Here is a 26,863-nt window from a genome sequence, read left to right on the forward strand (position 1 = left end):
CCCTTTCTCCGCATCCTCGCCAGCATCTGTCATTTCCGGACTTGTTAATTTTAGCCATTCTGACTGGTGTGAGGTGATATCTCATTGTGGTTTTGATTTGTATTTCCCTGATGCCGAGAGATACGGAGCACTTTTTCATGTGTCTGTTGGCCATCTGGATGTCTTCTTTGCAGAAATGTCTGTTCATGTCTTCTGCCCATTTCTTGATTGGATTATTTGTTCTTTGGGTGTTGAGTTTGCTAAGTTCTTTATAGGTTGTGGACACTAGCCCTTTATCTGATATGTCATTTGCAAATATCTTCTCCCATTCTGTCAGTTGTCTTTTGGTTTTGTGAACTGTTTCCTTTGCTGTGCAAAAGCTTTTGATCTTGATAAAATCCCAATAGTTCATTTTTGCCCTTGCTTCCCTTGCCTTTGGCGATGTTCCTAGGAAGATGTTGCTGCGGCTGAGGTCGAAGAGGTTGCTGCCTGTGTTCTCCTCAAGGATGTTGATGGATTCCTTTCTCACATTGGGGTCCTTCATCCATTTTGAGTCTATTTTCGTGTGTGGTGTAAGGAAATGATCCAATTTCATTTTTCTGCATGTGGCTGTCCAATTTTCCCAACACCATTTATTGAAGAGGCTGTCTTTTTTCCATTGGACATTCTTTCCTGCTTTGTCGAAGATTAGTTGACCATAGAGTTGAGGGTCTATTTCTGAACTCTGTATTCTGTTCCATTGATCTATGTGTCTGTTTTTGTGCCAGTACCATGCTGTCTTGATGATGACAGCTTTGTAATAGAGCCTGAAGTCCGGAATCGTGATGCCACCAACTTTGGCTTTCTTTTTCAATATTCCTTTGGCTATTCGAGGTCTTTTCTGGTTCCATATAAATTTTAGGATTATTTGTTCCATTTCTTTGAAAAAAATGGATGGTACTTTGATAGGAATTGCATTACATGTGTAGATTGCTTTAGGTAGCATAGACATTTTCACAATATTTATTCTTCCAATCCAAGAGCATGGAACATTTTTCCATTTCTTTGTGTCTTCCTCAATTTCTTTCATGAGTATGTTATAGTTTTCTGTGTATAGATTCTTAGTCTCTTTGCTTAGGTTTATTCCTAGGTAGCTTATAGTTTTGGGTGCAGTTGTAAATGGGATTGACTCCTTAATTTCTCTTTCTTCTGTCTTGTTGTTGGTGTAGAGAAATGCAACTGATTTCTGTGCATTGATTTTATATCCTGACACTTTACTGAATTCCTGTACCAGTTCCAGCAGTTTTGGAGTGGAGTCTTTTGGGTTTTCCACATATAGTATCATATCATCTGCGAAGAGTGATCGTTTGACTTCTTCTTTGCCGATTTGGATGCCTTTAATTTCCTTTTGTTGTCTGATTGCTGAGGCTAGGACTTCTAGTACTATGTTGAATAGCAGTGGTGATAACGGACATCCCTGCCCTGTTCCTGACCTTAGCGGAAAAGCTTTCAGTTTTTCTCCATTGAGAATGATATTTGCGGTGGGTTTTTCATAGATGGCTTTGATAATATTGAGGTATGTGCCCTCTATCCCTACACTTTGAAGAGTTTTGATCAGGAAGGGATGCTGTACTTTGTCAAATGCTTTTTCAGCATCTATGGAGAGTATCATATGGTTCTTGTTCTTTCTTTTATTAATGTGTTGTATCACATTGATTGATTTGCGGATGTTGAACCAACCTTGCAGCCCTGGAATAAATCCCACTTGGTCGTGGTGAATAATCCTTTTAATGTACTGTTGAATCCTATTGGCTACTATTTTGGTGAGAATTTTTGCATCTGTGTTCATCAAGGATATTGATCTGTAGTTCTCTTTTTTGATGGGATCCTTGTCTGGTTTGGGGATCAAGGTGATGCTGGCCTCATAAAATGAGTTTGGAAGTTTTCCTTCCATTTCTATTTTTTGGAACAGTTTCAGGAGAATAGGAATTAGTTCTTCTTTAACTGTTTGGTAGAATTCCCCCCGGGGAAGCCGTCTGGCCATGGGCTTTTGTTTGTTTGGAGATTTTTGATGACTGTTTCAATCTCCTTACTGGTTATGGGTCTCTTCAGGCTTTCTATTTCTTACTGGTTCAGTTGTGGTAGTTTATATGTCTCTAGGAATGCATCCATTTCTTCCAGATTGTCAAATTTGTTGGTGCAGAGTTGCTCATAGTATGTTCTTATAATTGTCTGTATTTCTTTGGTGTTAGTTGTGATCTCTCCTCTTTCATTCATGATTTTATTGATTTGAGTCCTTTCTCTTTTCTTTTTGATAAGTCTGGCCAGGGGTTTATCAATCTTACTAATTCTTTCAAAGAACCAGCTCCTAGTTTCGTTGATTTGTTCTATTGTTTTTTTGGTTTCTATGTCATTGATTTCTGCTCTGATCTTTATGATTTCTCTTCTCCTGCTGGGTTTAGGGTTTCTTTCTTCTTCTTTCTCCAGCTCCTTTAGGTGTAGGGTTGGGTTGTGTACCTGAGACCTTTCTTGTTTCTTGAGAAAGACTTGTACTGCTATATATTTTCCTCTCAGGACTGCCTTTGTTGTGTCCCACAGATTTTGAATTGTTGTGTTTTCATTATCATTTGTTTCCGTGAATTTTTTCAATTCTTCTTTAATTTCCTGGTTGACCCATTCATTCTTTAGAAGGATGCTGTTTAGTCTCCATGTATTTGGCTTCTTTCCAAATTTCCTCTTGTGACTGAGTTCTAGCTTCAGAGCATTGTGGTCTGAAAATATGCAGGGAATGATCCCAATCTTTTGATACCGGTTGAGACCTGATCTAGGACTGGAGAATGTTCCATGTGCACTAGAGAAGAATGTATATTCTGTTGCTTTGGGATGAAATGTTCTGAATAGATCTGTGATGTCCATCTGGTCCAGTGTGTCATTTAAGGCCTTTATTTCCTTGTTGATCTTTTGCTTGGATGATCTGCCCATTTCAGTGAGAGGAGTGTTAAAGTCCCCTACTATTATTGTATTATTGTTGATGTGTTTCTTTGATTTTGTTATTAATTGGTTTATATAGTTGGCTGCTCCCACGTTAGGGGTATAGATATTTAAAATCGTTAGATCTTCTTGTTGGACAGATCCTTTGAGTATGATATAGTGTCCTTCCTCATCTCTTATTATAGTCTTTGGCTTAAACTCTAATTGATCTGATATAAGGATTGCCACTCCTGCTTTCTTCTGATGTCCATTAGCATGGTAAATTCTTTTCCACTCCCTCACTTTAAATCTGGAGGTGTCTTCGGGTTTAAAATGAGTTTCTTGTAGGCAACATATAGATGGGTTTTGTTTTTTTTACCCATTCTGATACCCTGTGTCTTTTGAATGGGGCATTTAGCCCATTAACATTCAGGGTAACTATTGAGAGATATGAATTTAGTGCCATTGTATTGCCTGTAAGGTGATTGTTATTGTATATTGTCTCTGTTCCTTTCTGATCTACTACTTTTAGGGTCTCTCTTTGCTTAGAGGACCCCTTTCAATATTTCCTGTAGAGCTGGTTTGGTGTTTGCAAATTCTTTCAGTTTTTGTTTGTCCCGGAAGCTTTTAATCTCTCCTTCTATTTTCAGTGATAGCCTAGCTGGATATAGTATTCTTGGCTGCATGTTTTTCTCGTTTAGTGCTCTGAATATATCATGCCAGCTCTTTCAGGCCTGCCAGGTCTCTGTGGATAAGTCTGCTGCCAATCTAATATTTTTACCATTGTATGTTACAGACTTCTTTTCCCGGGCTGCTTTCAGGATTTTCTCTTTGTCACTAAGACTTGTAAATTTGACTATTAGGTGACAGGGTGTGGACCTATTCTTATTGATTTTGAGGGGGGTTCTCTGAACCTCCTGGATTTTGATGCTTGTTCCCTTTGCCATATTGGGGAAATTCTCTCCAATAATTCTCTCCAATATACCTTCTGCTCCCCTCTCTCTTTCTTCTTCTTCTGGAATCCCAATTATCCTAATGTTGTTTCGTCTTATGGTGTCACTTATCTCTCGAATTCTCCCCTCGTGGTCCAGTAGCTGTTTGTCCCTCTTTTGCTCAGCTTCTTTATTCTCTGTCATTTGGTCTTCTATATCGCTAATTCTTTCTTCTGCCTCATTTATCCTAGCAGTGAGAGCCTCCATTTTTTATTGCACCTCCTTAATAGCTTTTTTGATTTCAACTTGGTTAGATTTTAGTTCTTTTATTTCTCCAGAAAGGGCTTTTATATCTCCCGAGAGGGTTTCTCTAATATCTTCCATGACTTTTTCGAGCCCGGCTAGAACCTTGAGAATCGTCATTCTGTACTCTAGATCTGACATATTACCAATGTCTGTATTGATTAGGTCCCTAGCCTTTGGTACTGCCTCTTGTTCTTTTTTTTGTGGTGAATTTTTCTGCCTTGTCATTTTGTCCAGGTAAGAGTATATGAAGGAGCAAGTAAAATACTAAAAGGGTGGCAACAACCCCAGGAAAATATGGTTTAGCCAAATCAGAAGAGATCCCAAATCGTGAGGGGGGAGAAAGGGGATAAAAAGGTTCAGAAAGAAAAAAAAAATAAGAAACAATTAGAAAAAGAAAACCAATAAAGAAAAAATATAAAAAGGAAAAAAAAATATATATATATTAGATAAACTAGTTAAAAACGTTAAAAAAGAAAAGGGTAAAAGTTTAAAAAATTTAGCAGAAGAAGAGAAAAAAAATTGAAAAAGAAAAAAAAATACATTAACTGCACGGCTAAACAATCATGGGGAGAAAGCCGTGAGTTCTGTGCTTTGCTTTCTCCTCCTCTGGAATTCTGCTGAACTTGGTCCTCGCTGGGTTTCTTGTTGATCTTCTGGGGGAGGGGCCTGTTGTAGTGATTCTCAAGTGTCTTTGCCCCAGGCGGAGTTGCACTGCCCTTCCCAGGGGTCGGGCTGAGTAATCCGCTCGGGTTTGCTTTCGGGAGCTTTTGTTCCCTGAGCGCTTTCCGTAGAGTTCCCGAGGACGGGAATGAAGATGGAGGCCTCCCGGTCTCCGGCCCGGAGGAGCCGAGAGCCCGGGGCCCCACTCCTCAGTGCGCCCTCAGAGAATAGCGCCCAATTATTCCTGTCACCCTGGCCTCCAGCCGCGCTCCGAGCTGACCGAGCCTGCGCCAGTTCAAGGTAACCCCGAGCTTAGAGCTCACTCCTCGGCTCTGTCTCTGTAGCCGGCTTCCCCGTTCTAATACCTGTAAGCTCTGCGACACTCAGACACCCCCGATCCTTCTGTGACCCTGCGGGACCCGAGGCCATGCTGACCCCGCGTGGGATTCAACCCGGTTAAGCCTCTGGAGCGATGTCCCTCAGCGGAACAGACTTTTAAAAGTCCTGATTTTGTGCTCCGTTGTTCTGCCGCTTGCCGGTGCCGGCCCCTCCCCCCACGGTCTATCTTCCAGTCGCTTTGGATTCACTTCTCCGCCAGTCCTACCTTTCAGAAAGTGGTTGATTTTCTGTTTCTAGAATTGCTCTTCTTCTTCTCTTTGATCTCCTGTTGGATTTGTAGGTGTTTGCAATCTTTAGATAAGCTATCTAGCTGATCTCCTGCTACCTGAAATAGTCTCAGCCTGCTACTTCTCCACCATCTTGACTCCTCTGAATCTAGGTATTTTACTTTTTTCTTTTCCACTAATAAAAGGCAAATGATAATGCCTTGCTGTCACTAAGCCCTCAGGATATATATGTTGCTAAAAGGGACTTTTTACAGAATGGACGTAACTATAAATGTTTCAAATGTTTTTCTATTAAGTTTTAATACCCAGAAAATAATCTTGAGCTCTTCTCATGTGTATTATGAATATGGCAGAGTTACGTGGTAATAATATGAGGCCAATATGTTTCTTTGAAATTTACTTGATTTGTTTCTGCTGTTAAAGAAAAGTAGGTTTATCTTCCTCTTAAAACGTATAGACTATAATATTTTAACTTGGTGATTAGTATAACTAAAAGAGGTATATAACCTTTTTCTGGTTTTGAACTATTTGTTAAATGTATTAGGAAAATTACATTTGCAGTTCATTTTTTAAGGTTATAATTATGTTCAAGTATTTCTTTTTCACTTTTCCTTATTACATTTTAGGCCAGCATGGGCAGTGGGAGTGTATCTTTCTGTGGTTTGTCAATGGACTGGAATGATGTCCTTGCAGATTATGAAGGTATTTTGTGTGTGTGTGTGTGTGTGTGTGTGTGTGTGTATGCACATTGTGTGTGTAGCTAGAGGGATTTAAAGTAGATTATCTTACTAAATGGGAGTTTATGTATAAAATAAGTAATTTGGTGTGGGAACGCTTATGCCTTTTAAAATTCTGTTCTCAGATGTTGGTTTTACAAAACTGTGTGGTTAAATAGTTACAGTGGTTTTGTTTTCTTTGGGCAGCTCGTGAAACTTGGCGCCAAAATACATCATGGGGGGATATTGTAGAGGAGGAACCTGCTAGACCTCCAGGCCACGGAATTCACATGCATGAAAAACTTTCCTCACCCTCTCGTAAAAGGTTGGGCTTTGAAAATTAATTTGAAATGTTTCACAGAAGGGAAAATAGCTACTCTTGATTATTAAATAGAGTTGCTAATCAACATTATAAGGCACATTACTCAGGATAGTTACAGATTCATTGAAAAGTGACAACGTTTTCCTGAAATGTTAGACCAGAATTACTTTTGTATACTTTTTATATTTGCTTTAGGAATGTTGAAGACTAAAGAAAATATTTTTGGCTTTATTATGTAAACATTTGTGTCTTCTTTCCATTTGTTTGTATTAATAGAACAATTGCAGAATCTAAGAAGAAACATGAAGAAAAACAAATGAAAGCACAGCAGCTAAGGGAAAAGTTACGTGAAGAGAAAACATTAAAGTTGCAGAAATTATTAGAAAGGGTGAGTTTTTAAATATTTAGAAAATTCTGATAGCCTTAAATTGATGGGCTGATTTTTAACTTGACTATTTTTTGTCTAAGAGAAGCTAGCAGAACTATAAAAATAATTAAATTTTCTAGGAAACCAAAGCATTTCTACTTGTTGAATTACAGAAGGTTGCCTGCAAAAAAGAAAAAAGTTGACATTTCTAAACCCGCTAGTAATTTTGATGTTTGCAGAGTTGGCATGGGTTATTAAGCTGTGCTTTTGTCTTTTGCCATTTTTATGGGGGCGTTTCTTTGGGGAGTCTTGTAGACAGCGTAGGATGAATTGGTAGGATAGTTTTGAGCCTCAGATCATCAGGTTTGCATAAGTGGAGTACTGACTGAATTTATAGAAAAGATTCTCAGCTGATCAGTGTGATAGAGTGGGAGAAACATGGGGTCTGGAGACAGCCAACCAGGGATCAAATCCCGGTTTTTCCACATGATAAAATATTGCCCTGGGCAAGTTACTTGTCAATATTGCATCTCAGTTTTTTTATTCGTAAAATGACAATTATAATTATTAACTTGACCTGCTGATTAACTGTGGCAATTATGTATAGTAGCAGCATAGTGTTAGGATGACGGTTGCTCATTGTATGATCATTCTTATTATTACTTCAACATGCCAGATATAGACAAGTCCTATATTAGTTACGTGTGCTGTATAATAATGACCTTAAAACTGAGCCACGTTAAACAACAGATGTTTATTAGCTCACAGTATATGTGGGCAAGGAACCTGGGAGTGTCTCACCTAATGATTTTTATTTGGAGTCTCATGAGTTTGCAGTCATGCTATTGGCTGGGGTCAGTCATTTGGAACTGAAGGATCCACTTTTGGACCCACTCATGTGGTTATAGGCAGACTTAAGGTGCTGCTTACCAGTTGACCACAGTCTTCAGTTATTTGTCATGTGTGCCTTTCCACAGCCCAAGTGTCCTTGACATGGTCACTGGCTTCCCTACAGAAAACAGTCCAGGAGAAAGGGAAGAAAGACGAAGGGGCTGGGGATGGAGATGGAGATGGAGATGGAGAGAGGGAAAGAACAAATGAGCTGCCAAAATTGAAGCCTCATTGCCTTTTATAACCTGATCGTGGATGTGATATGCTATCACTTTTGCTGTATTCCATTGGTCAGAATCCTGATACAGTGTGGGTGGGAATTACAGAAGGATCTGAATACCAGGTGACTGGGATTGCTGGGATCCATCTTGGAGCCTGAATACTTTAAGTACCTATCACAACATGACAAAAAATATGTGACTGTTATAGTATAGGTGAGCTCCTTTGTTATCTTCTAGTACTAGAAAGGAGTACTAATATACAGAGATGAAAAATATTTGCTTTGGGGCACCTGGCTGGCTCAGTTGGTGGAGCATGTGAAAGACACTTGATCTCAGGGTTGTTAGTTTGAGCCCCGTGTTGGGTATAGAGATTATTTAAAAATAAAATCTCAAAAAAATATTATTTGCATTACTTATAATGTATATTTTAAATTTTGGAGAGATAATTGGACCAAATAATCCAAATATTTTTAAAAATGAGGTGTAGTATAAGATTCTGTTTTGTACAGTAGAAAAGTTGACTAGAAAAAGAAGGAAATCTGTGACTTTTATCTTTACCTGAATCTCAAGAATTTGTCATTATTTTTATTTTAATCATTTAGAATGAGTAAATCAAAATGAAAAACAGACTCCATGTTATGGGGTTCTGTAAGAGTTAATATATTATTTAATTTTTAGTTTTAGAGAAATGCTGTAACATAACTACAACTTCCCCTCTTACTGTGTCTTTTTTTAAGTTTTATTTTATTTATTTATTTGGGAGAGGGCAGGTGAGCATGAGTGGGGCAGAGAGGAACAGAAGGAAAGCAGAGGGATAGGCAGACTCCCCGCTGAGCAGGGAGCCCAATGTGGGGCTCAGTCCCAGGGATCATGACCTGAGCTGAAGGCAGATGCTTAACTGACTGGACCACCTGGGCACTTCTTACTGTGTCTTTAAGACAAATAAAATTATATAGTTTATTTTCTTATGTAATATAATCTGCCAGTATTCACGCAAACAGAATAATAAGTTCTTGAAATTGTACAGGATTGTTAGAGGTTCTTTGGTTTAATTTTTCCATTTATGTAAGTTTCTCTTTGATTTTAATGATAAATCCACTTCCTGTTTGTATAATAGGTTATTGTTTCAGCACTGTTTTCATATGTGGTCTCATCACCAGACTTCTGTGTAGCTCACAGAGTTGGACAGTTACTGAATCCCATTTTACAGGTGTGAAAAATGAGTCTAGGAGAGGTAAAGTACTGTTTCCAGTGACATATGACTGATAATTGGCTGACCAAAGAGCTTTAAAGATCTGTCTTCTAGCTCCTAATCCAGAGCTGTTTCCACCTCATACTTTTTTAGGTGGTTAAGCACATAATTATATAGCTGAAATTCAACTGAAATGTTAGTTTTATTCCCACTCATGTTGAGCCAACTTTTGATTTTTGCTAGCAAGGGACCAAGGTAGTTTGTAAACTCAAGCAGTCTGGCTTCCTAGTCTGGGTTCTAAATCACAAGTCATGCTCCTTTAGGGCTTTCTAGGTCCTAGACTTTGTAATTCCTAAGATGTTTATCTGTTAAATTACTATGTGTGATTATCTCACTCTGTATAGGAGAAAGATGTCCGGAAGTGGAAGGAAGAATTATTAGATCAACGACGCAGGATGATGGAAGAGAAATTACTTCATGCTGAATTTAAACGAGAGGTGCAATTACAAGCAATTGTTAAAAAAGCACAAGAGGAAGAAGCTAAGGTATATCTTAGGTGCTTTGAACATTGAATTAGTTCCCTAAGTTCTCTTTTCAGTTGTTAATATAAGAAGCTGATATTTGTGAAGTAATTATTCTGTGCCAGAATAATAGGCTTGCTTAAAACATATTAGGTGCAAAATCATATACGTAAAGTAATCCTTTGAGATGTATATTAATGTTTTGCAGCTTTTTTGAGGTGCAATTGACAGACAACAAATAGCACATATTGTAAAGCATCAGTTTGATGAGTTTTGACATGTATGGTTTCCTGAAACCTCAGCACAATGGAGATAAGAAGCAGTTTCAAGGCCCTCAGAAGTTTGCTCACGCTTCTTTGTATTCATTCCTTCCTCCAGCTCTGTTACTGTGCAGTTGCTGATCTGCTTTTTGTCACTATGGACGTTAGCATTCACTAGAATTTTATATGAATGGAATCATACAGTATATATTCTTTTCCTCTGGCATCTTTCACACAACATAGTGACTTTGGACGTCATCCATACTATTGTGTGTATCACTTCCTTTTCATTGCTGGAAAGTATACCATTGTGTAGAAATACCATGATTTGTTAATCCAGTCACCTGTTGATAGCTATTTGTTTACTTTCTTGGTTTTTGGCCATTATAGATCTAGCTGCTGTGAACTGTCATGTACAAGTCTTTGTGTAGATGTGTGCTTTTATTTTCTTGGGTAAATATCTAAGAATGAAATAGCAGAGCCTTATAATAGGTTCATATTTAACTTATACAGTTTTCCAAAGTGTTTATTATATAACCACTATCTGAAAGTAGAGTGTTCCAGTGAAACTTTTTATAATCTAAAATGGCATAAAGATGCAATTACCATTAATTTGTATGGAAAAATAATATCTTTTAGGCTTTTCTGATACGTTAGGACACATCTTGCTAATGGATGCACAAAATAAATTGAGACAAAGCACAGATATTCACAAACACAGTTCAAAACTGTGGTGGCCTGATGCTGAGATGCTGAGTGTAGTTTCCAGGGAAGGAGCTGGGCAGTGCCGCCCATACTGTTTGGGGTGTGCTGACTCTATAATGGCTCACTGTAAAAACAGACACTGAACATGATTTTTGTTTTTTTTCTTTTTTTCATAAAGCAGACATCCTCTTTGGATTTCTTTTGGTTAACAAAAACAAGTGCTAGTGTAGGTCTTCATAAAAGCAAAGTGGTATAATGAGAACTTTCTAAAAGCAGGGGATAGTTGTGGTATTAGACATTCTTACCAGCAGTGGATGAGAGTTCTAATTAAGCACATTCTAACCAATATTTGACATGGTTACACATTGTAATTTTAGCCACTCCACTTTATTATGTCTATGATATCTCATTTGGTTTTAATTTTCATTTTTTAACATCTTTTCAGTGCTTATTTCATATCTTTATCTCTTGTTTGGTGAAATGTGTGCTCAAATATCTTATTTATTAAAGTTAGATTGTTTTGTTATTAAATTTTTTTAGCTTTATTGAGATATAATTGACAAATAGTAAGGCATATAAAGTATACAGCATGATGATTTGATATACGTATACATTGTGAAAGCATTCCCCTCATCAGGTTAAATAAGACATCCATCACCTCATATATTTATCTGTGTGTGTGTGTGTGTGTGAGAGAGAGAGAGAGAAAGAGAGAATGTTTAAATTCTATTCTCTTAGCATATTTCATTTATACACTATAGTGTTACCAACTGTAGTCACCGTGTTGCACATTAGATCCTCTGAAGTTAATCATCTTACACCTGAAAGTTTATGCACTTTTACCATCCTCTCCCTATTTCTTTTTCTATCCTCAGCCCCTGGCAACCACTTTTCTACTTTGTTTTTATGAGTTCAACTTTTTTTAGATTCCAAATATAAATGATACCATGAAGCATTTGTCTGTCTTTGTCTGGCTCATTTAATTTAGCATCTTGCCCTCCAGTTTCATCCATGTTGTCATAAATGAAAAGATTTCTTAAAGGACTTCCATGTGTTTTAGAAATTAAGGTCTATGTTTTGTAAATACTTTCTTATAGTCCTTGGATTGCCTTTTCCTTTTCTTCTTTCTCTCTCTCTCTCTCTTTTTTTTAAAGATTTATTTATTTGTGAGAGAGAGAGGGAGAGCATGAGCAAGGGGAGTGGCAGGCAAAGGCAGAGGGAGAAGCAGACGGAGCAATGAGCCTGATGTGGGACTTGATCCCAGGACTCTGGGATTATAACCTGAGTTGAAGGCAGATGCTTAACTGACTGAGCCATCCAGGCATCCTGCCTTTCCCTTTTCTTTAAAGTGTGTTTTGAAGTTTTAAAAATTGCCAAAGTCCAATGTATTAACTTTCTTCCTTCTATACTTTGTGTTTTTTTGTGTCCTATATAAAAAATCTTTGGGGCACCTGGGTGGCTCAGTGGGTTAAAGCCTCTGCCTTGGGCTCAGGTCATGATCTCAGGGTCCTGGGATCGAGCCCCGAGACGGGCTCTCTGCTCAGCGGGGAGCTTGCTTCCCTTCCTCTCTTTTGCCTGCCTCTCTGCCTACTTGTGATCTCTGTCTGTCAAATGAATAAATAAAATCTTTTAAAAATATAAATAAATAAAAAATCTTTACCTAAATTTACGGTCACCAAGATATTCTCTTAATTTTTTTGTAGGAGTTTTACATTTTACAATGAGGTCTATGTTCCCTTTTGAGTTAAATTTTGTATATGGTGTGAGGTAGGATTGAGATTCATTTTTTATGTAGGGATATCCAATATTCAAGTACCAATTGTTGAAAAGATTATCTTTTTTATATTGAATTGCTTTAGAACTGTTGTTGAAAAGCTATTTGCCATATATATGTATGGGTCTGTTTCTGACTGTCTATTCTGTTTCATTTGTCTCTGTGCCTATTTTTATGCCAATACCACTTTATCTTGATTACCATTATAATATTGTGTCCCTTTGATGTATATGTCTATTTAGTGCTTTGAAGTTTTCACTGTGAAAGGCACCTTATTTAAATTTATTCCTAAATATGTATTCTTATAGACATGCTTGTAAATTGGAATTGTTTTTTTTAATTTCATTTTCAGACCGTTTATTATTAGTGCACAAAAATACAGTTAAATTTTATATGTTAGTCTTGTCTCTTGCAACCTTGCTTGAACTGACTCTTTACTTCTAATAGCTTTTTAGTGGATTCTTTAGGATTTTCTATATACAAGTTCATGTTTTCTGCAAATAGATATAGGTTTATTTCTTTTCCACCTGGTTGTCTTTGATTAGTTTTTCTTCCTTTTTGCTTTAGGTAGAACCTTAAATTCAGTGTTGAATAGAAGTGATAAACGTGGACAGGATATCTTTGTCTTTTCCCCAGTCTTTAGGGGAGGTATTTAGTCTTTCATCATAAAGTATGATGTTAGGTGTTTGTTTTTATAGATGCCTTTCATCAGATTGAGGAAGTACCTTTTTATTCCTATTTTGTTGTGTGTTTTTAATCACAAAGGGATGTTGGATTTTGTCAAATTGCTTTTCTGCATCTGTTGCAAAATAATGTGCTTTTGTTTTTTGTTCTCTTGATATTCGCTATATTACATCAATTGAATTTATGTTTTATATATTTACCCAATTTTTTAGTTATTTAAGGTGGGAGGGTATATCTGTACCCTGTCACTCAGGGCTGGAAGTGGAAGTTTTGAACTATGTATTATTATTATTATCTTTATTTTCTAGAGGGGCAATCTGAAGGTAGATTGTTGATGGTCACACGGCCAGGAATTAAAATCCAGGTCTTCGTGGTTCCAAAGCCTCTGCTTTTATGACTGTGGTTTTGGTTTAGTATTCTCATTTTTTGGTCTTTTCATATGAGTTAAATGAATTTTGATTTGTCAAATTGCTTAATATGTTTACTTTATAAAATTATAGTTTTATTAAGCCATAGTGGCTTCATAAGCATATTAACCCAAACTACAGTTTAAAAACTCTCCATCAAGGTGAATGGTCAGCTGCTGGCTGTCTTTACCTGAGAATATGAGCTGTCTTTTGTAATTTTAAAAATTCTTAATAATCAAGGTAAACTGAATCAAGAGTCTGTACTAAAATTATGGAAATATGAAACAGGGCTTTAAAACTATGCTACCAGTTGCTACCCTATCCATTCTCTTAATTTTTATTGCTTCTCTTCAAAAATCTGTGAAACTCCATTTTGGAATGTAGTTGTCAGGGCACCTGGCTGTCTCAGTCAGTTAAGCTTCTGCCTTTGGCTCAGATCATGATCCCAGGGTCCTGGGATCAAGCCCTGCATCAGGCTCCCTGCGAAGTGGGAAGTCTGATTGCTCCTTTCCTTCTGCCCTCCCCCTACATGTGTTCTCTCTCTCTCGCATGCTCTCTCTCATGTTCACTCTTTCTCTCAAGTAAATAAATAAAATCTTTTAAAAAATATTATGATTGAATTGCTCTTAGGGTAATTGCATAAATATCTAAACGAGTTTTCATGAAATATATCACATAATTTCATACCCAGACATACTAATTTATGAGACAGAATCTCTTCCTGCCTTTGGTTTTGTCACATGCCAGTATTTTCCAAGGTTGTCTGATCATAACAGTCATCTGATTTCTAAGGTCTGTCCTTGCAGGGTCCTTCAGTAAGCTGGAATGGGGCCTGGAGAACTTTATTTTTAATAGGTCCTCCAGGTGATTCTTAGAATCAGGAACTTTGGCTCAACATTCATCAAAGAATTGTTCCTTCTTCAAAAGTAATTTTTTGTTATATTGAAGACTGAAGTCTCTGGAGTTGGATAGAATTGAATTCAGGTCCTGACTCCACCAATTAGTAGCTGAACGACCTTAGGTTATTTTACCTTTTACCCTATTTGTTAATTTTCAAATTAGGAATGACCTTACCTACATCTCAAAAATTTTGAGGAAAGGATTAAATTAGTATATGCTTGTTTCAAAGCAGTCAGTGCCATCCCTGGTATACTGTAAATACTTGATAAAATGTTAGAATTGTAGAACACCATATCCCATTTATGTTCTACCTCTTAATTTTTCCTCAATGCATTTTTGTTGTATTATTACTAATCCAAGAATGCTAATAATTCAGTCATTTTTTTACTGGCTTTAAACAATATACTTAAGTTCTACTAGAAATTTAATTCCCTTGAGACATACATACCAAATACATTCATTTCAGTCCTGTTATTTAATCAAGATATAATTTTTTTCTCATATATACTTTTTGTGAATTTGTGGAGTTAAATTGTCATTTCAAATTCCTTCCTTCTTTTTGTGTACACAGATGGTTGAAAATAAGTCACTGTTTAGTTGATAGCGACCATTACTGTAGCCTCATTTATTCAGAACCTGATTTTATCTTAGATCTTGGTGTTATTCAATATATAAAATTGGCTTTTATTTTCAGTTTCTTAATGGTGTCACTGATTCATTTTCAGTTATAACATCCTCTCATAATTACAGTTGATTTTAATTTTCTCATGAGGAAGATATCGTTTTCCTGATTTATGGCGGTAACCCTTTTCCCTTCTGCTGTGTCTTCTTGCCCGCTCTTGGAATTTGCCTCATCATTTCTTATGTCTTCTCCTCTGCTTTCTTTTTCTAGATTGCCTACTTGTGTACTCCCAATTGTGCAAATTGTCTATTCTGTTCTTCTGTAAATCTTCAGATTCCTTGGAAAGAGCAGGCTGAGCCATTTTCTATCACCTTGTCATCCATATTTTCGTGAATTCTTTATAATACCATTTTCCTCTGTGCTATACTGCATTTGCTTTTCAGAATGTTATTAATAAGTTTAAAAGGCTATTCTGATTTTTTCCATTATGCACACTGTGAGGTACCTTTTTCTAGAGTATGCTGCACTATCTTGATTTTCCTTCTGCTTTTCTAACTAATCCTTTCCTATCTTCCCTTTTCCTTTTGCTGCCTATGTTTTACTGACTTTCTCCACTTCACTTGTTCTTTTCCTTCAGTATCACAATCATTATCATTGCTTCAACTCTTGTCTCTCTAGTGCTCCTAGATTTGCATCTTTAGCCCCATCCCCTCAACTAATTTTTATATTTTAAATTTCTTTTGTAATTCTAGTTTAATTAACATATAGTGTTATATTAATTTCAGGTGTACAATGTAGTGATTCAGCAATTCTATACGTTGCTCAGTTCTCATCACCTATTTCACTCATCCTCCTTCCCAACTGCCCTCTGGCAATCACTGGATTGTTCTATTTAAGAGTCTGTTTTTTTGTTTCTCTCTTTTTTCTTTGTTCCTTTTTTTAAAATGCCACATATAAGTGAAATCATATGGTATTTGTCTTTCTCTGACTACTTTCACTTAGCATAATACCCTCTTGATCCATCCATGCTCTTGCAAATGGTGAGAATTCATTCCCTTTTTATGGCTGAGTAATATTCCATTCTGTACATACACCACATATTCTTTACCCTTTCATCTATCAGTTGACATTTGAGTCGCTTCCATAATTTGGGTATATAAATAATGCTGCAGTAAACATAGGGGTACATATATCTTTTTGAATCAGTGTTTTCATATCTTTGGGTAAATACCCAGTACTGGAATTACTGGATTGTATGGTAGTTCTATTTTTTTTATTTTTTAAGGAACCTCCATACTGTTTTCTACAGTGGCTGTAACAATTTGCATTCCCATGAACAGTGCACAAGGATTCCTTTTTTTCCATATCCTCTCCAACACTTGTTGCTTCTTGTGTTTTTTATTTTAGCCATCTGACAGGTGTGAGGTGATATCTAATTGTGGTTTTGATTTGTTGACCATCTTTCTGTAATTTTGTTGGCCATCTGTATGTCTTCTTTGGAGAAAATGTCTGTTCATGTCTTCTGCCCACTTTTTAGTTAGCTTATTTGTTTTGGGGTTGTTGAGTTATATAAGTTCTTTCTATATATTGGATATTAACCCTTTACTGTGTATGTCATTTGCAAATACCTTCCCCATTCAGCAGGTCATCTTTTAGTTTATTGTTCCCTTTGCTTTGTAGAAGCTTTTATTTATTTATTTTTATTTTAATTCCAGTTAACATAGAGTGTAATGTTAGTTTCAGCTATATGATGTAGTGATTCAATACTTCTATACAATACCTGGTGCACGTTATAACACATGTACTACTTAATCCCATCGTCTATTTAACGCATCCCCCCAACCAACCTCCTCTCTGGTAACCATCAGTCTGTTCTATGTAGATAATAGTCTGTTTCTTGGTTTGCTTCACTCTTTTACCAGCCCCCCTTTTCTCATTTTTAAAAAAATTATACACATGAGTGAGATCATATGGCATTTATCTTTCTTTGTCTTATTTCACCTAGCACAATACTCTCTAGTTCTATCCATGTCATTGCAAATGGTAAGATTCCATTCTTATTTATAGCTAAGTAATATTCCATTGTCTGTGTGTGTGTGTCTGTGTGTGTGTATCTATATATCTATATAGATGTGTATCTATAGATATATATCTGTATATATCTATAGATACACACACACAGACACACACACACTACATCTCCTTTTCCTTTCATCAATCTGGTTGTCTGGGCTACTTTTGTAGATAATGTTGCTGTAAACATCAGCATGCATATATCCCTTTGAATTAGTAATTTTGTATTTGTTGGGTAATACGTAGTAGCACAATTGCAGAATTGTAGGGTAGTTCTATTCTTAATATTTTGAGGAACCTCCATACTGTTTTCCACAGTGGCTGCACCAGTTTGCATTCTTAACAGCAGTTTAAGAGGGTTCCCCCTTCTTTGCATCATTGCCAGCACCTGTTATTTCTTGTTGATTTTAGCCATTCTAACTGGTGTGAGGTGACAGCTCATTGTAGTTTTGATTTGTATTTTCCCTGATGATGCGTGATGTTGAGATATTGTCATGTGTCTGTTGGCCATCTGGATGTCTTCCTTGGAAAAATGTCTGTTCATGTCTTCTGCCCATTTTTAAATCGAATCACTCATTTTTGGGTGTTGTGTTTTATAAGTTCCTTATATATTTTGGATACTAACCCTTTATCAGATATGTTGTTTGCAAATATCTTCTTCCAGGGGCGCCTGGGTGGCTCAGTGGGTTAAGCCGCTGCCTTCGGCTCGGGTCATGATCTCAGGGTTCTGGGATCGAAGCCCCGCATCGGGCTCTTTGCTCATCAGGGAGTCTGCTTCCCTTCCTCTCTCTCTGCCTGCCTCTCTGCCTGCTTGTGATTTCTGTCTGTCAAATAAATAAATAAAATCTTTAAAAAAAAAAAAATATCTTCTTCCATTCCATAGGTTGCCTTTTAGTTTTGCCGAATATTTCCTTCACTGTGCAGAAACTTTCTATTTTGATGAAGTCCTAATAGTCTACTTTTGCTTTTGTTTCTCTTACCTGAGGAGGCATAGCTAGTAAGAAGGTCCTATGGCCCATGTCAAAGAAGTTACTGCATGTAATCATCACTAAGATTTTTATGGTCTCACATTTAGGTCTTTAATCCATTTTGAATTTGTGTTTGTGTATGGTGTAAGAGTGTGTTCCAGTTTCATTCTTTTGCATGTTGCTGTCCAGTTTTCCCAACACCATGTGTTGAAGAGGCTGTCTCTTTTTTCCACTGGATATTCTTTCCTGCTTTGTCCAGATTAATTGACCACATATTTGTTCATTTCTGGATTTTCCATTCTTTGATCTATGTGTCTGTTTTTGTGCCAGTATCATACTGCCTGATCACAACAGCTTTGTAATATAGCTTGAAGTCTGGAATTGTGATGCTTTCAGTTTTGCGTTTCTTTTTCAAGATTGCTTTGGCTATTTGGGGTCTTTTGTGGTTCCATACAAATTTTAGGATTGTTTGTTCTAGCTCTGTGAAAAATGATAGTGTTATTGTGATCGGGGTTGCATTAAATGTGTGGATTGCTTTGAGAAGCTTTATTTTTATTTTTAAATTTTTTAAAATTTAAATTCATTATAGTTAACATATAGTGTAACATATAGTGTATTAGTTTCAGGGTGCTTTGAGAATCTTTTAAATTTGTTGTATTCCCAGTAGTTTATTTTTGCTTTTGTTTCCCTTGCCTCAGAAGACATACCTAGAAAAATGTTACTTCAGCTGATGTTTGAGAAAATGCTGCTTTATTTTCCTCCTTTAAGATTTTTATGATTTCATGTCTCATATTTAGATCTTTAATCCAATATGAGTTTATTTTTGTGTATGACGTAAGAAAGTGGTCCAGTTTCATTCTTTAGCATGTAGCTGTCCAGTTTTCCTAGCACCGTTTGTTGAAGAGACTGTCTTTTTTCAATGTATATTCTTGCCTCCTTTGTCAAAAATTAATTGATTGTATAATCATGGGTTTATTTCTGGGCTCTTCTCTTGTGTTCCCTTGATCTGTATGTCTGTTTTTGTGTCTGTACCATACTGTTTTGATTTCTACAGTTTAATATTATATCTTGAAATCTGAGTTTGCAATACCTCCAGTTCTTTTTCAAAATTGCTTTGGCTATTTGTGGTCTTACATGGTTCCACACAAATTTTAGGATTATTTATTCTAATTGTGTGAAAAACACTGTTAGTGATTTGATAGGGATTGCATTAATGGGTAGTATGGATATTTTAACAATATTTCTTCTCCCAATCCATAAGCATGAGTATCTTTCCATTTGTTTGTGTCATCTTCAGTTTCTTTATCAATGTTGTATAGTTTTCAGAAGGTCTTTGACCTTTTTGGCTAAGTCTGTTCCCAGATATTTTATTATTTTTGGTGCAGTTATAAATGGGATTATTTTCTTAGTTTCTCCATCTGCTACTTTATTATTAGTGTATAGAAAGCAACAGATTTCTGTGTATTGATTTTGTATCTTGTGACCTTACAGAATTCATTTATCAGTTCTAGTAGTTTTTTTGTGAAGCATTTAGGACTTTCTATATATAGTATTATATTATCTACAAGTAGGGGATGTTTTACTTCTTCCTTACCAATTTCTTTTTCTTGTCTGATTGCTGTGGCTAGGACTTCCAGAATGAAAGCAGTGAGAATGGACATCCTTGTCTTGTTCCTGATCTAAGGGGAAAAGCTCTCAGCTTTTCACCATTGAGTGTGGTGTTAGCTGTGGATTTTTCATAGATAACCTTTATTATGTTGAGGTGTATTCCCTATAAACCTACTACTGTGTTTAGAGTTTTTACTCTATGGATGTTGTACTTTATCAAACGCTTTCTTTCATCTGTTGAAATGATCATATGATTTTCATCCTTTTTCTTGAGGGGTGTTTCAAGTTGATTGATTTGTGCATATTGAATTACCCTTGCATCCCAGGAATAAATCCCACTTGATCATGGAGAATGATTTTTTAGTGTTTTGTTGGATTCACTGTTATTTTGTTGAGGATTTTTGCTTGTGTGTTCATCTGAGATACTGCCTTGTAGGTCTCCTTTTTTTGTAGTGTCTTTATCCAGTTTTGGTATCAGGATAATGTTGGCCTCATAGATTGGATTTGGAAGCTTTTCTTACTCCTCCTCTTCTTCTTCTTCTTTTTTTTTTTAATAGCTTGAGAAGTATAGGTATTAACACTTCTTTAAATGTTTAAATTTCATTGCTGGTAATCAGTCTGTTCAAATTTTCTATTTCTTCCTGATTCTGTTTTAGTAGATTATAAGTTTCTAGGAATTTATCCATTTTTTCTATGTTGTCCATTTGTTCGCATATAATTTTTCATGGCATATTCTTCAAGTCCTTTGTATTTCTTTTGTGTCTGATATTTTGTTTCTGATTTTGTTTGAAAAAAAAAATTTTAATGTGTCTGTCTAAAGGTTTATCAATTTTGATGATCTTTTCAAACAACCAGCTCCTGGTTTCACTGATCTCTTCTATGGTTTTCCTAGTTTCTATTTAATTTATTTCTGCTTGTAATCCTTATTGTTTCTTTCCTTGTACTGTTCTGTTTCTTTTGTTTGTTGTTCTTTTTCTAGGTCTTTCAGGTATAAGTTTAGGTTGTTTATTTGAGCTTTTTTCTTGCTACTTGAGGTAGGCCTATATTGTAAACTTCCCTCTTAGGAGAGCATTTGTGCATCACAAAGATTTTGGACTGTTATGTTTTCACTTATCTCTAGGTATTTTTTAATTTTCTCTTTGATTTCTTGGTTGACCCATTCATTGTTTAGTAGCATGTTATTTAACCTCCGTATTTTTCTGTTCTTTCCAGAATTTTTTCTTGTGTTTGATTTCTAGTTTCATGGTGTTGTGGTTGGAAAAGATGCATGGCATGACTTCAGTCTTTTGGAATTTGTTAAGACTTGTTTTGTGGCCACAACTGATGTTTGGATTCAGTTATCTATTTCTTGATGATTGTATTCATTGGAACTCATCAGGTCACTGCTTCTGTCTCCTGGACTATCTGCTTCTCCTGAAATATGTATTTCAGATAATGGTATCACTAATTTCCCATTAACTTAGACTTGGGAAAGTTCTGATCATTTACTTTGATTCACTGTTGTTGTTGTTGTTGTTGTTTTGAGTAATTCTTTTGTATATAGCAAAAAGATAAGCTGATCTTTTTGACTTCTTCCCCATTTCCCATGTATATACTCAGCTGCAGATTCTACAGTTCTTTAGTCTCTCATGTGTTTTTATGATAACTGCCACCAGGTGGGTTTTTTTTTTTTTAATCTCCCTCCTAAATATTTATAGTTGGTATGCTTGCCTTTTTTCCCCTTTTCCCTTTAAATTAATCTTTCTGCAAGATATTATTGTATTACCTCTTTGCTCAAAAACTTTCAGAGACTTTCGCTTATCTTCAAGTCTTAGTATAAATGCATTTCCCTAGCTTTCTTTAATATTATTTTATATTAAGAGTAGTAGCCATCATTATTATAGAAATAGTTTGTTTTCATTTTAAAGAACTGAAGCAATGTAGCAAGAGCAACTCAAAATTCCACCTCAGAAATAGCCACCAGACATATACCTAATGGCAAATACTGTCCAGACATCTCTCTAGAATAATGTTCAGATGGCATGAATATGTAACTTTAAAAAAAATAGAATTATACTATAAATGATACTTATGAATAAGAAGTATTAAACTTGATTTTATTTCCATTTTAAGAGATGGAAGTAAAATTGAGGGAAGTTTTGATTTGTAATAAATGTTTCTTTCTCACAAAAGGCATTGTTTTTAATAATTTCTTATAAGGTTATGAAAATTATGAAGAATTCAGATTTTAGAATGCTTATATTTACTACACTCTATTTCATTGTATAAAGTTTTGAGGAAACTAGCACTACCATTTCTTTCTATTGTCCTAATCTCCTCCCAACAATTTTTCATAGTTTTATTGTTTTTACATTGTTAAGATAGATAACATTTATACTTTGTTCTGAAATTATAAATTCCTTAGTGTAATTTTCCTTCTGTATATAAATGGACTTACAGCTTCACTAATTCTCCATTTATGAGTTGTTTTGACTTGTCTCTGGTTGGGTGGATTTTATTAACAAGTGATTTTTTTCAGGAAGAACTTATATATATGCTCTATTCCTTGAGTTCTTCCATATCTAAGGCTGTGGGATTTCTGTCTGAATACATTTTTGCTAGAGATCAGGTTCATGGTTCATAATGTTTTTCCCTCAAAATTTTGTAGACTTTATTTTCTTTTAGCATTAACTACTTCTGGGGAGAAGCCTGAGGCTATACTGAGTTTTCTTCCTCTCCTTCTTGTAGGTGATTTGCATTTACTGCTTGGAAGCTTAAATTTATTCTTCTTCCTTAGCATTTTATAATTTAATAAGATTTAATAAGGATATTCTTGGTATTGAACATTTTTTCATGAAATAACATGAGCTCTTTCAATTTTCAGTTTGCTTTCTTTTTTCCCCCCATAGAAAGTTTTCCATATTATATGTTGAAATATTTTCTTTTGTCTTTTTTGTTTTCAAAGATTTTACTTACTTATTTAATTATGAGAGAGTGCACATGAGTGGAGGGAAGAGCAGGGGGATGTGGAGAGGGACAGCGGGCTCCATGTTGTGTGCAGTACCTGGAACTGGAGGCAGGGCTTAATCCCAGGACCCTGAGATCATGACCTGAGCTCTAAACCAAGAGTCCAGTGCTTAACTGACTGAACCACCCAGGTGCTCTTGTCTTTCTTAACTGTAGATATTATTCATCCTTGTATTTGGCCATCTTGACCTGTTCATTATATTCAGAGCTTATTACTTATACATAAATTTTCATTTTAAGTTCTTCATTAACATTGTTAATGCCATGTTAGCATTACATAATGTTAATGTTAACATTAAGACTTGCCTCTATTAGTGATATCATTTTTTGTCATTTTTATTTGCTCCATGCTTTTTCTAATTCAGTGATAAAGTTAATTTTGTCCTAACTTTGTTTCCTTAGCTTTCTAATCTTTTATTGTTTTGTTCTCTTACCATTTTTTTGCACCTTTAAATTAAGGGTTGTTTTTTTTTTTAACTTCTTTTATATTAAAAAGTTTGCCAAGGGAGTTTTCTGGTTTTCCTTTGGTTATGTTTTCTTCTAGACTGGGTTTTTTATTTTTCTGTTAACTTCTGTTCTGTTTACTTATTTATAGCTTTATTGAGATATCATTGACATATTGAAATTGTATATATTAAGGTTTACAGCATGATGTTTTAGTATACATATACATTGTGGAATGATCACAGCCTAGCTAATTAACATATCTGTCACTTCTACTTAATTACCATTTATGTGTTTGCATATGTGCTGAGAAAATTGAAGATCTATCTTCTTAGCAAATTTCAAGTATTTTTAAGTGTCATCACCATGCTGTACATCTCTAACACTTACTCATCTTGCATGATTGAAACTTTGTACCCTTTGACCAACATCGCAGTTTGAAATTTTTACCCAACTTTTGCATACTCTTCCCTCTAACTTTAGTTTACTTATTTATTTTGTCTATAGCATTAAGTCCCATTCCTTTTTCTTTGATCTTGATTATGCTTAACATGTGAGCCCTGATGTAGTATGATTTCTTTTCCTTGAGTATAGCTGTTTGTCTTATACTTTCAGTACAGTTTGAAAGATGGTTATGTTATTATCCTACTTTAAAAAGTGGCCACGTGGCAAGGGGATTGGGACATCTTTGTTAGACTTATATTCAAACTGTCTTGTCTGAGATTTTTAACATGTCTCATGATAGGTTTTATTGCACCAGCATAGATTCCTGGAGTCTGTACTTCTGTCAGAGTCAGTCTACCATTTCACTGTAGTATGCCTTCACTCTGGCTTTCAAAAAATGAGAAATTTGATCCCAACCGACTTTTTCCAGGTTTATCTTTCACTAAACTTTACTCATAAATACTATGCTTTCTAGAAAAACTTGGCTAGTAAGTATCAACATATGTGAAGTTGAGGATGTCATAGATATTTTACTACCTTGTTCCTAATTGTCACTTATTTGCTATATGTTGAAGAAAAATGATTTATTGCTTATTTTAAGTTTGTTTTCCCAAGTTCATTAGAATAACATGTATGTACCTATTTAAATCTTAATATAATTTATATAATTGCAAATTGTAATTAATTAAGTAGAACTTTATGTTTTTTTAAGAATCTTGATTTGTTTCTTAAGGTCTGCCACTAAAATATTCTAAATCAATTCTTATGCCTTTGGGTTTCTTACATACACTGGATTACTATCCATTTTTGAGGCAAATATTAAAAGAAAAAAGCTGTTTTGTTTTATGCCTTATTAGTAGTTTATATTACTATCAAAGACTGCTGTTAGGTTTCTTATTTTTGTGGTGTGTCTTAGAATTAACTTGATTTGATACTCACTTTCTTTGTTTTTATTGAAGGTAAATGAAATTGCCTTCATAAATACCCTTGAAGCCCAGAATAAGCGCCATGATGTCTTATCAAAATTGAAGGAATATGAGCAGAGGCTTAATGAGTTACAGGAAGAACGTCAGCGAAGACAGGAGGAAAAACAAGCACGTGATGAAGCTGTTCAGGTAGAATTTTATTTGGCAAGCAGTTATTGAACACCTGCCATATCCTAGGCTCTGAGCTATGTGCTGAGGATCTAAAAAGGATTAAAACCTAGTCTTGACCCAAGGGTGCATGGTTTGCTACAGCATTCTGGAAACATGAAGTCTGATTGCCAAAAGACAATGTGTATTCCTTCAGATAAGATAATCAGTGTTTTCATCAATACGGAGCAGTCATAGAGTTTGAATGTCTAGTCTCAACCAGGTGAAAGACTAAATTGCTTTGGACAGATTATTTATTTTTTGCTAATTGTGTTGCATAAGAATATGCTCCTACCATTCCACACAAAAGGATTGTGTTTGAACCAGTATATGTAGCCTTTTAGAACTGGGCAATCTTTATGCTCATGACAAGGAATACCTGCCCTTTATTGGGCAGTATCATCAGATACTTTTAATTGCTTAGCTTTTGTCCTCTGTGGTTAAACCCCAATTTAGCTACCATTTCAGGATAGGAAGAAAGGTCAACACATAAATTGTACTGATATTTATAAACCGTTTTAGATTTTGACCATAAGACTTTATGGAGGTAGATAGTCTTGCTCATAAGACTTTATGGCAAGTGTGCATTCTGAATTCAAATTATTTTGTTGTAAAAGATTTTATAAAAAAAAAAATTTTTTTAGAGGAGGGGGATTTTTTTTTTTTTGAGGTAGAAAACATCCTCAAATGTGGACATTCATCTAGATGTAAGATTCAAGCTACATTTTCTTCACACTGAAAAGATGGTATGACTCCAAATTTGCTTTTGAGTAGAGGTCCACAGAGATTTTGAGGCCACAGAAATACTCAATTTTGCTTAGAAAGATGATTTCTCAGGGCTACATCCATGACTTGGCTTTTCTAGTCAGATTGCAAACCAAATACAGTTACCATCTCTTTTATTGGTTGCTATGGCACATTAAGACCAACACTTAAGCAAGTGAGGTAGTGTAGGAAATATATGACATATATATTCATACACATATAAGCATATACATATATATAAGCATACACACAAACACACACCCATACCTACACACATTTTACCTTTTACAGCCAGGGTTTAGAAAAACTGAAAAAGAAAAGAAATGAACACAAATTTAATTTCACTTTGCCTTGGAAAAGGATATATTTTACATATATATGTGCATGTACAAATACACATGTATATATGTATATGTACAAGTACTCATACACAGCCGTGTATATGTATGTATATATATTTGCTGTACATGACTCTTACATGGTTATTCATATAATGACATTGTATGATCATTCATATATTGTTTATGATTATGCAAATGAGTATTTTGATCTCTGTTCTGGACTGTTTCTGCTTTGCTGTTTCTCACCTGTGTCGTGATTTGTCAGCAGCAGCCAGAGTAGGCCAAGCCCACATGGGATGAGAAAGCCAACCTCATGGGCTGGAAGTACTACTTACGTGGTGATTTTTCTGGGTGGCATGGGTCATCAGAGTGGGTGCAATGGCCATGACTCCCAGAGAAGTGTGGTAGGCTGTTCACTTGTAGGGCAGCAAACCGAAAGCTTGCGCTGGAAGTCCAGCAGGGAATCCAGTACCAGAGTGGCCTTTGATGTCAAGTGTTGGTGCACGTTTCCATCTGGAATCTTGACCACCTGCATGCCAGCTGCAAGGCCCGCCTCCACGCTGTTAGGAGTGTCTTCACAGACAAGGCACATTTCCTTGGGAAGAGGAGGAGAAAACCTCTTTTGCACAGGCTAGGAAAAAGGACTTGACATTTTTTTAAAATTTTTAAAAAATTTTTTTATAAACATATAATGTGTTTTTATCCCCAGGGGTACAGGTCTGTGAATCTCCAGGTTTACACACTTCACAGCACTTACCTAGCACATACCCTACCCAATAGGACTTGACATTTTTGATGTTGGAAAAGTCCACTGATAATATATAGCATATATATAACTAAAATTTTTTTAATGTGTAGTCATTAGTAGATGTGCAAGGCACTAATGCCACATATTCTCTAGATAAAATAATATTAAGGTCCTCTGTCTACTTTCACTACTTTAACATTTTAGCAGTCCCATAAATGGTTACAGGCAATTGTGATCCTTCTTTTTGTAGGTAAAATACTAAGTAAATACTCTCATCATATATTCTCAATTTGTCGTTT

The 26,863-nt window shown here is 35.7% G+C and overlaps 1 protein-coding gene across 3 annotated transcripts in view; it reads left to right on the forward strand.

Moving 5' to 3' along the window:
- SCAPER (S-phase cyclin A associated protein in the ER) overlaps positions 1-26,863 on the forward strand; it is a 460,910-nt gene that overhangs the window by 120,033 nt on the left and 314,014 nt on the right. For all 3 annotated transcript variants that reach the window (XM_032865126.1, XM_032865127.1, XM_032865128.1), the window contains 5 exons: positions 6,079-6,154; positions 6,376-6,493; positions 6,767-6,878; positions 9,566-9,706; positions 24,537-24,692. In XM_032865126.1, the coding sequence (XP_032721017.1) occupies positions 6,079-6,154; positions 6,376-6,493; positions 6,767-6,878; positions 9,566-9,706; positions 24,537-24,692 (603 nt within the window). The remainder of the gene's footprint in view (positions 1-6,078; positions 6,155-6,375; positions 6,494-6,766; positions 6,879-9,565; positions 9,707-24,536; positions 24,693-26,863) is intronic.

The sequence above is a fragment of the Lontra canadensis genome, unplaced genomic scaffold (assembly GCF_010015895.1).
Source record: "Lontra canadensis isolate GAN:19392208 unplaced genomic scaffold, GSC_riverotter_1.0 scaffold28, whole genome shotgun sequence".
In the NCBI taxonomy this organism is placed as follows: Eukaryota; Metazoa; Chordata; class Mammalia; order Carnivora; family Mustelidae; genus Lontra; species Lontra canadensis.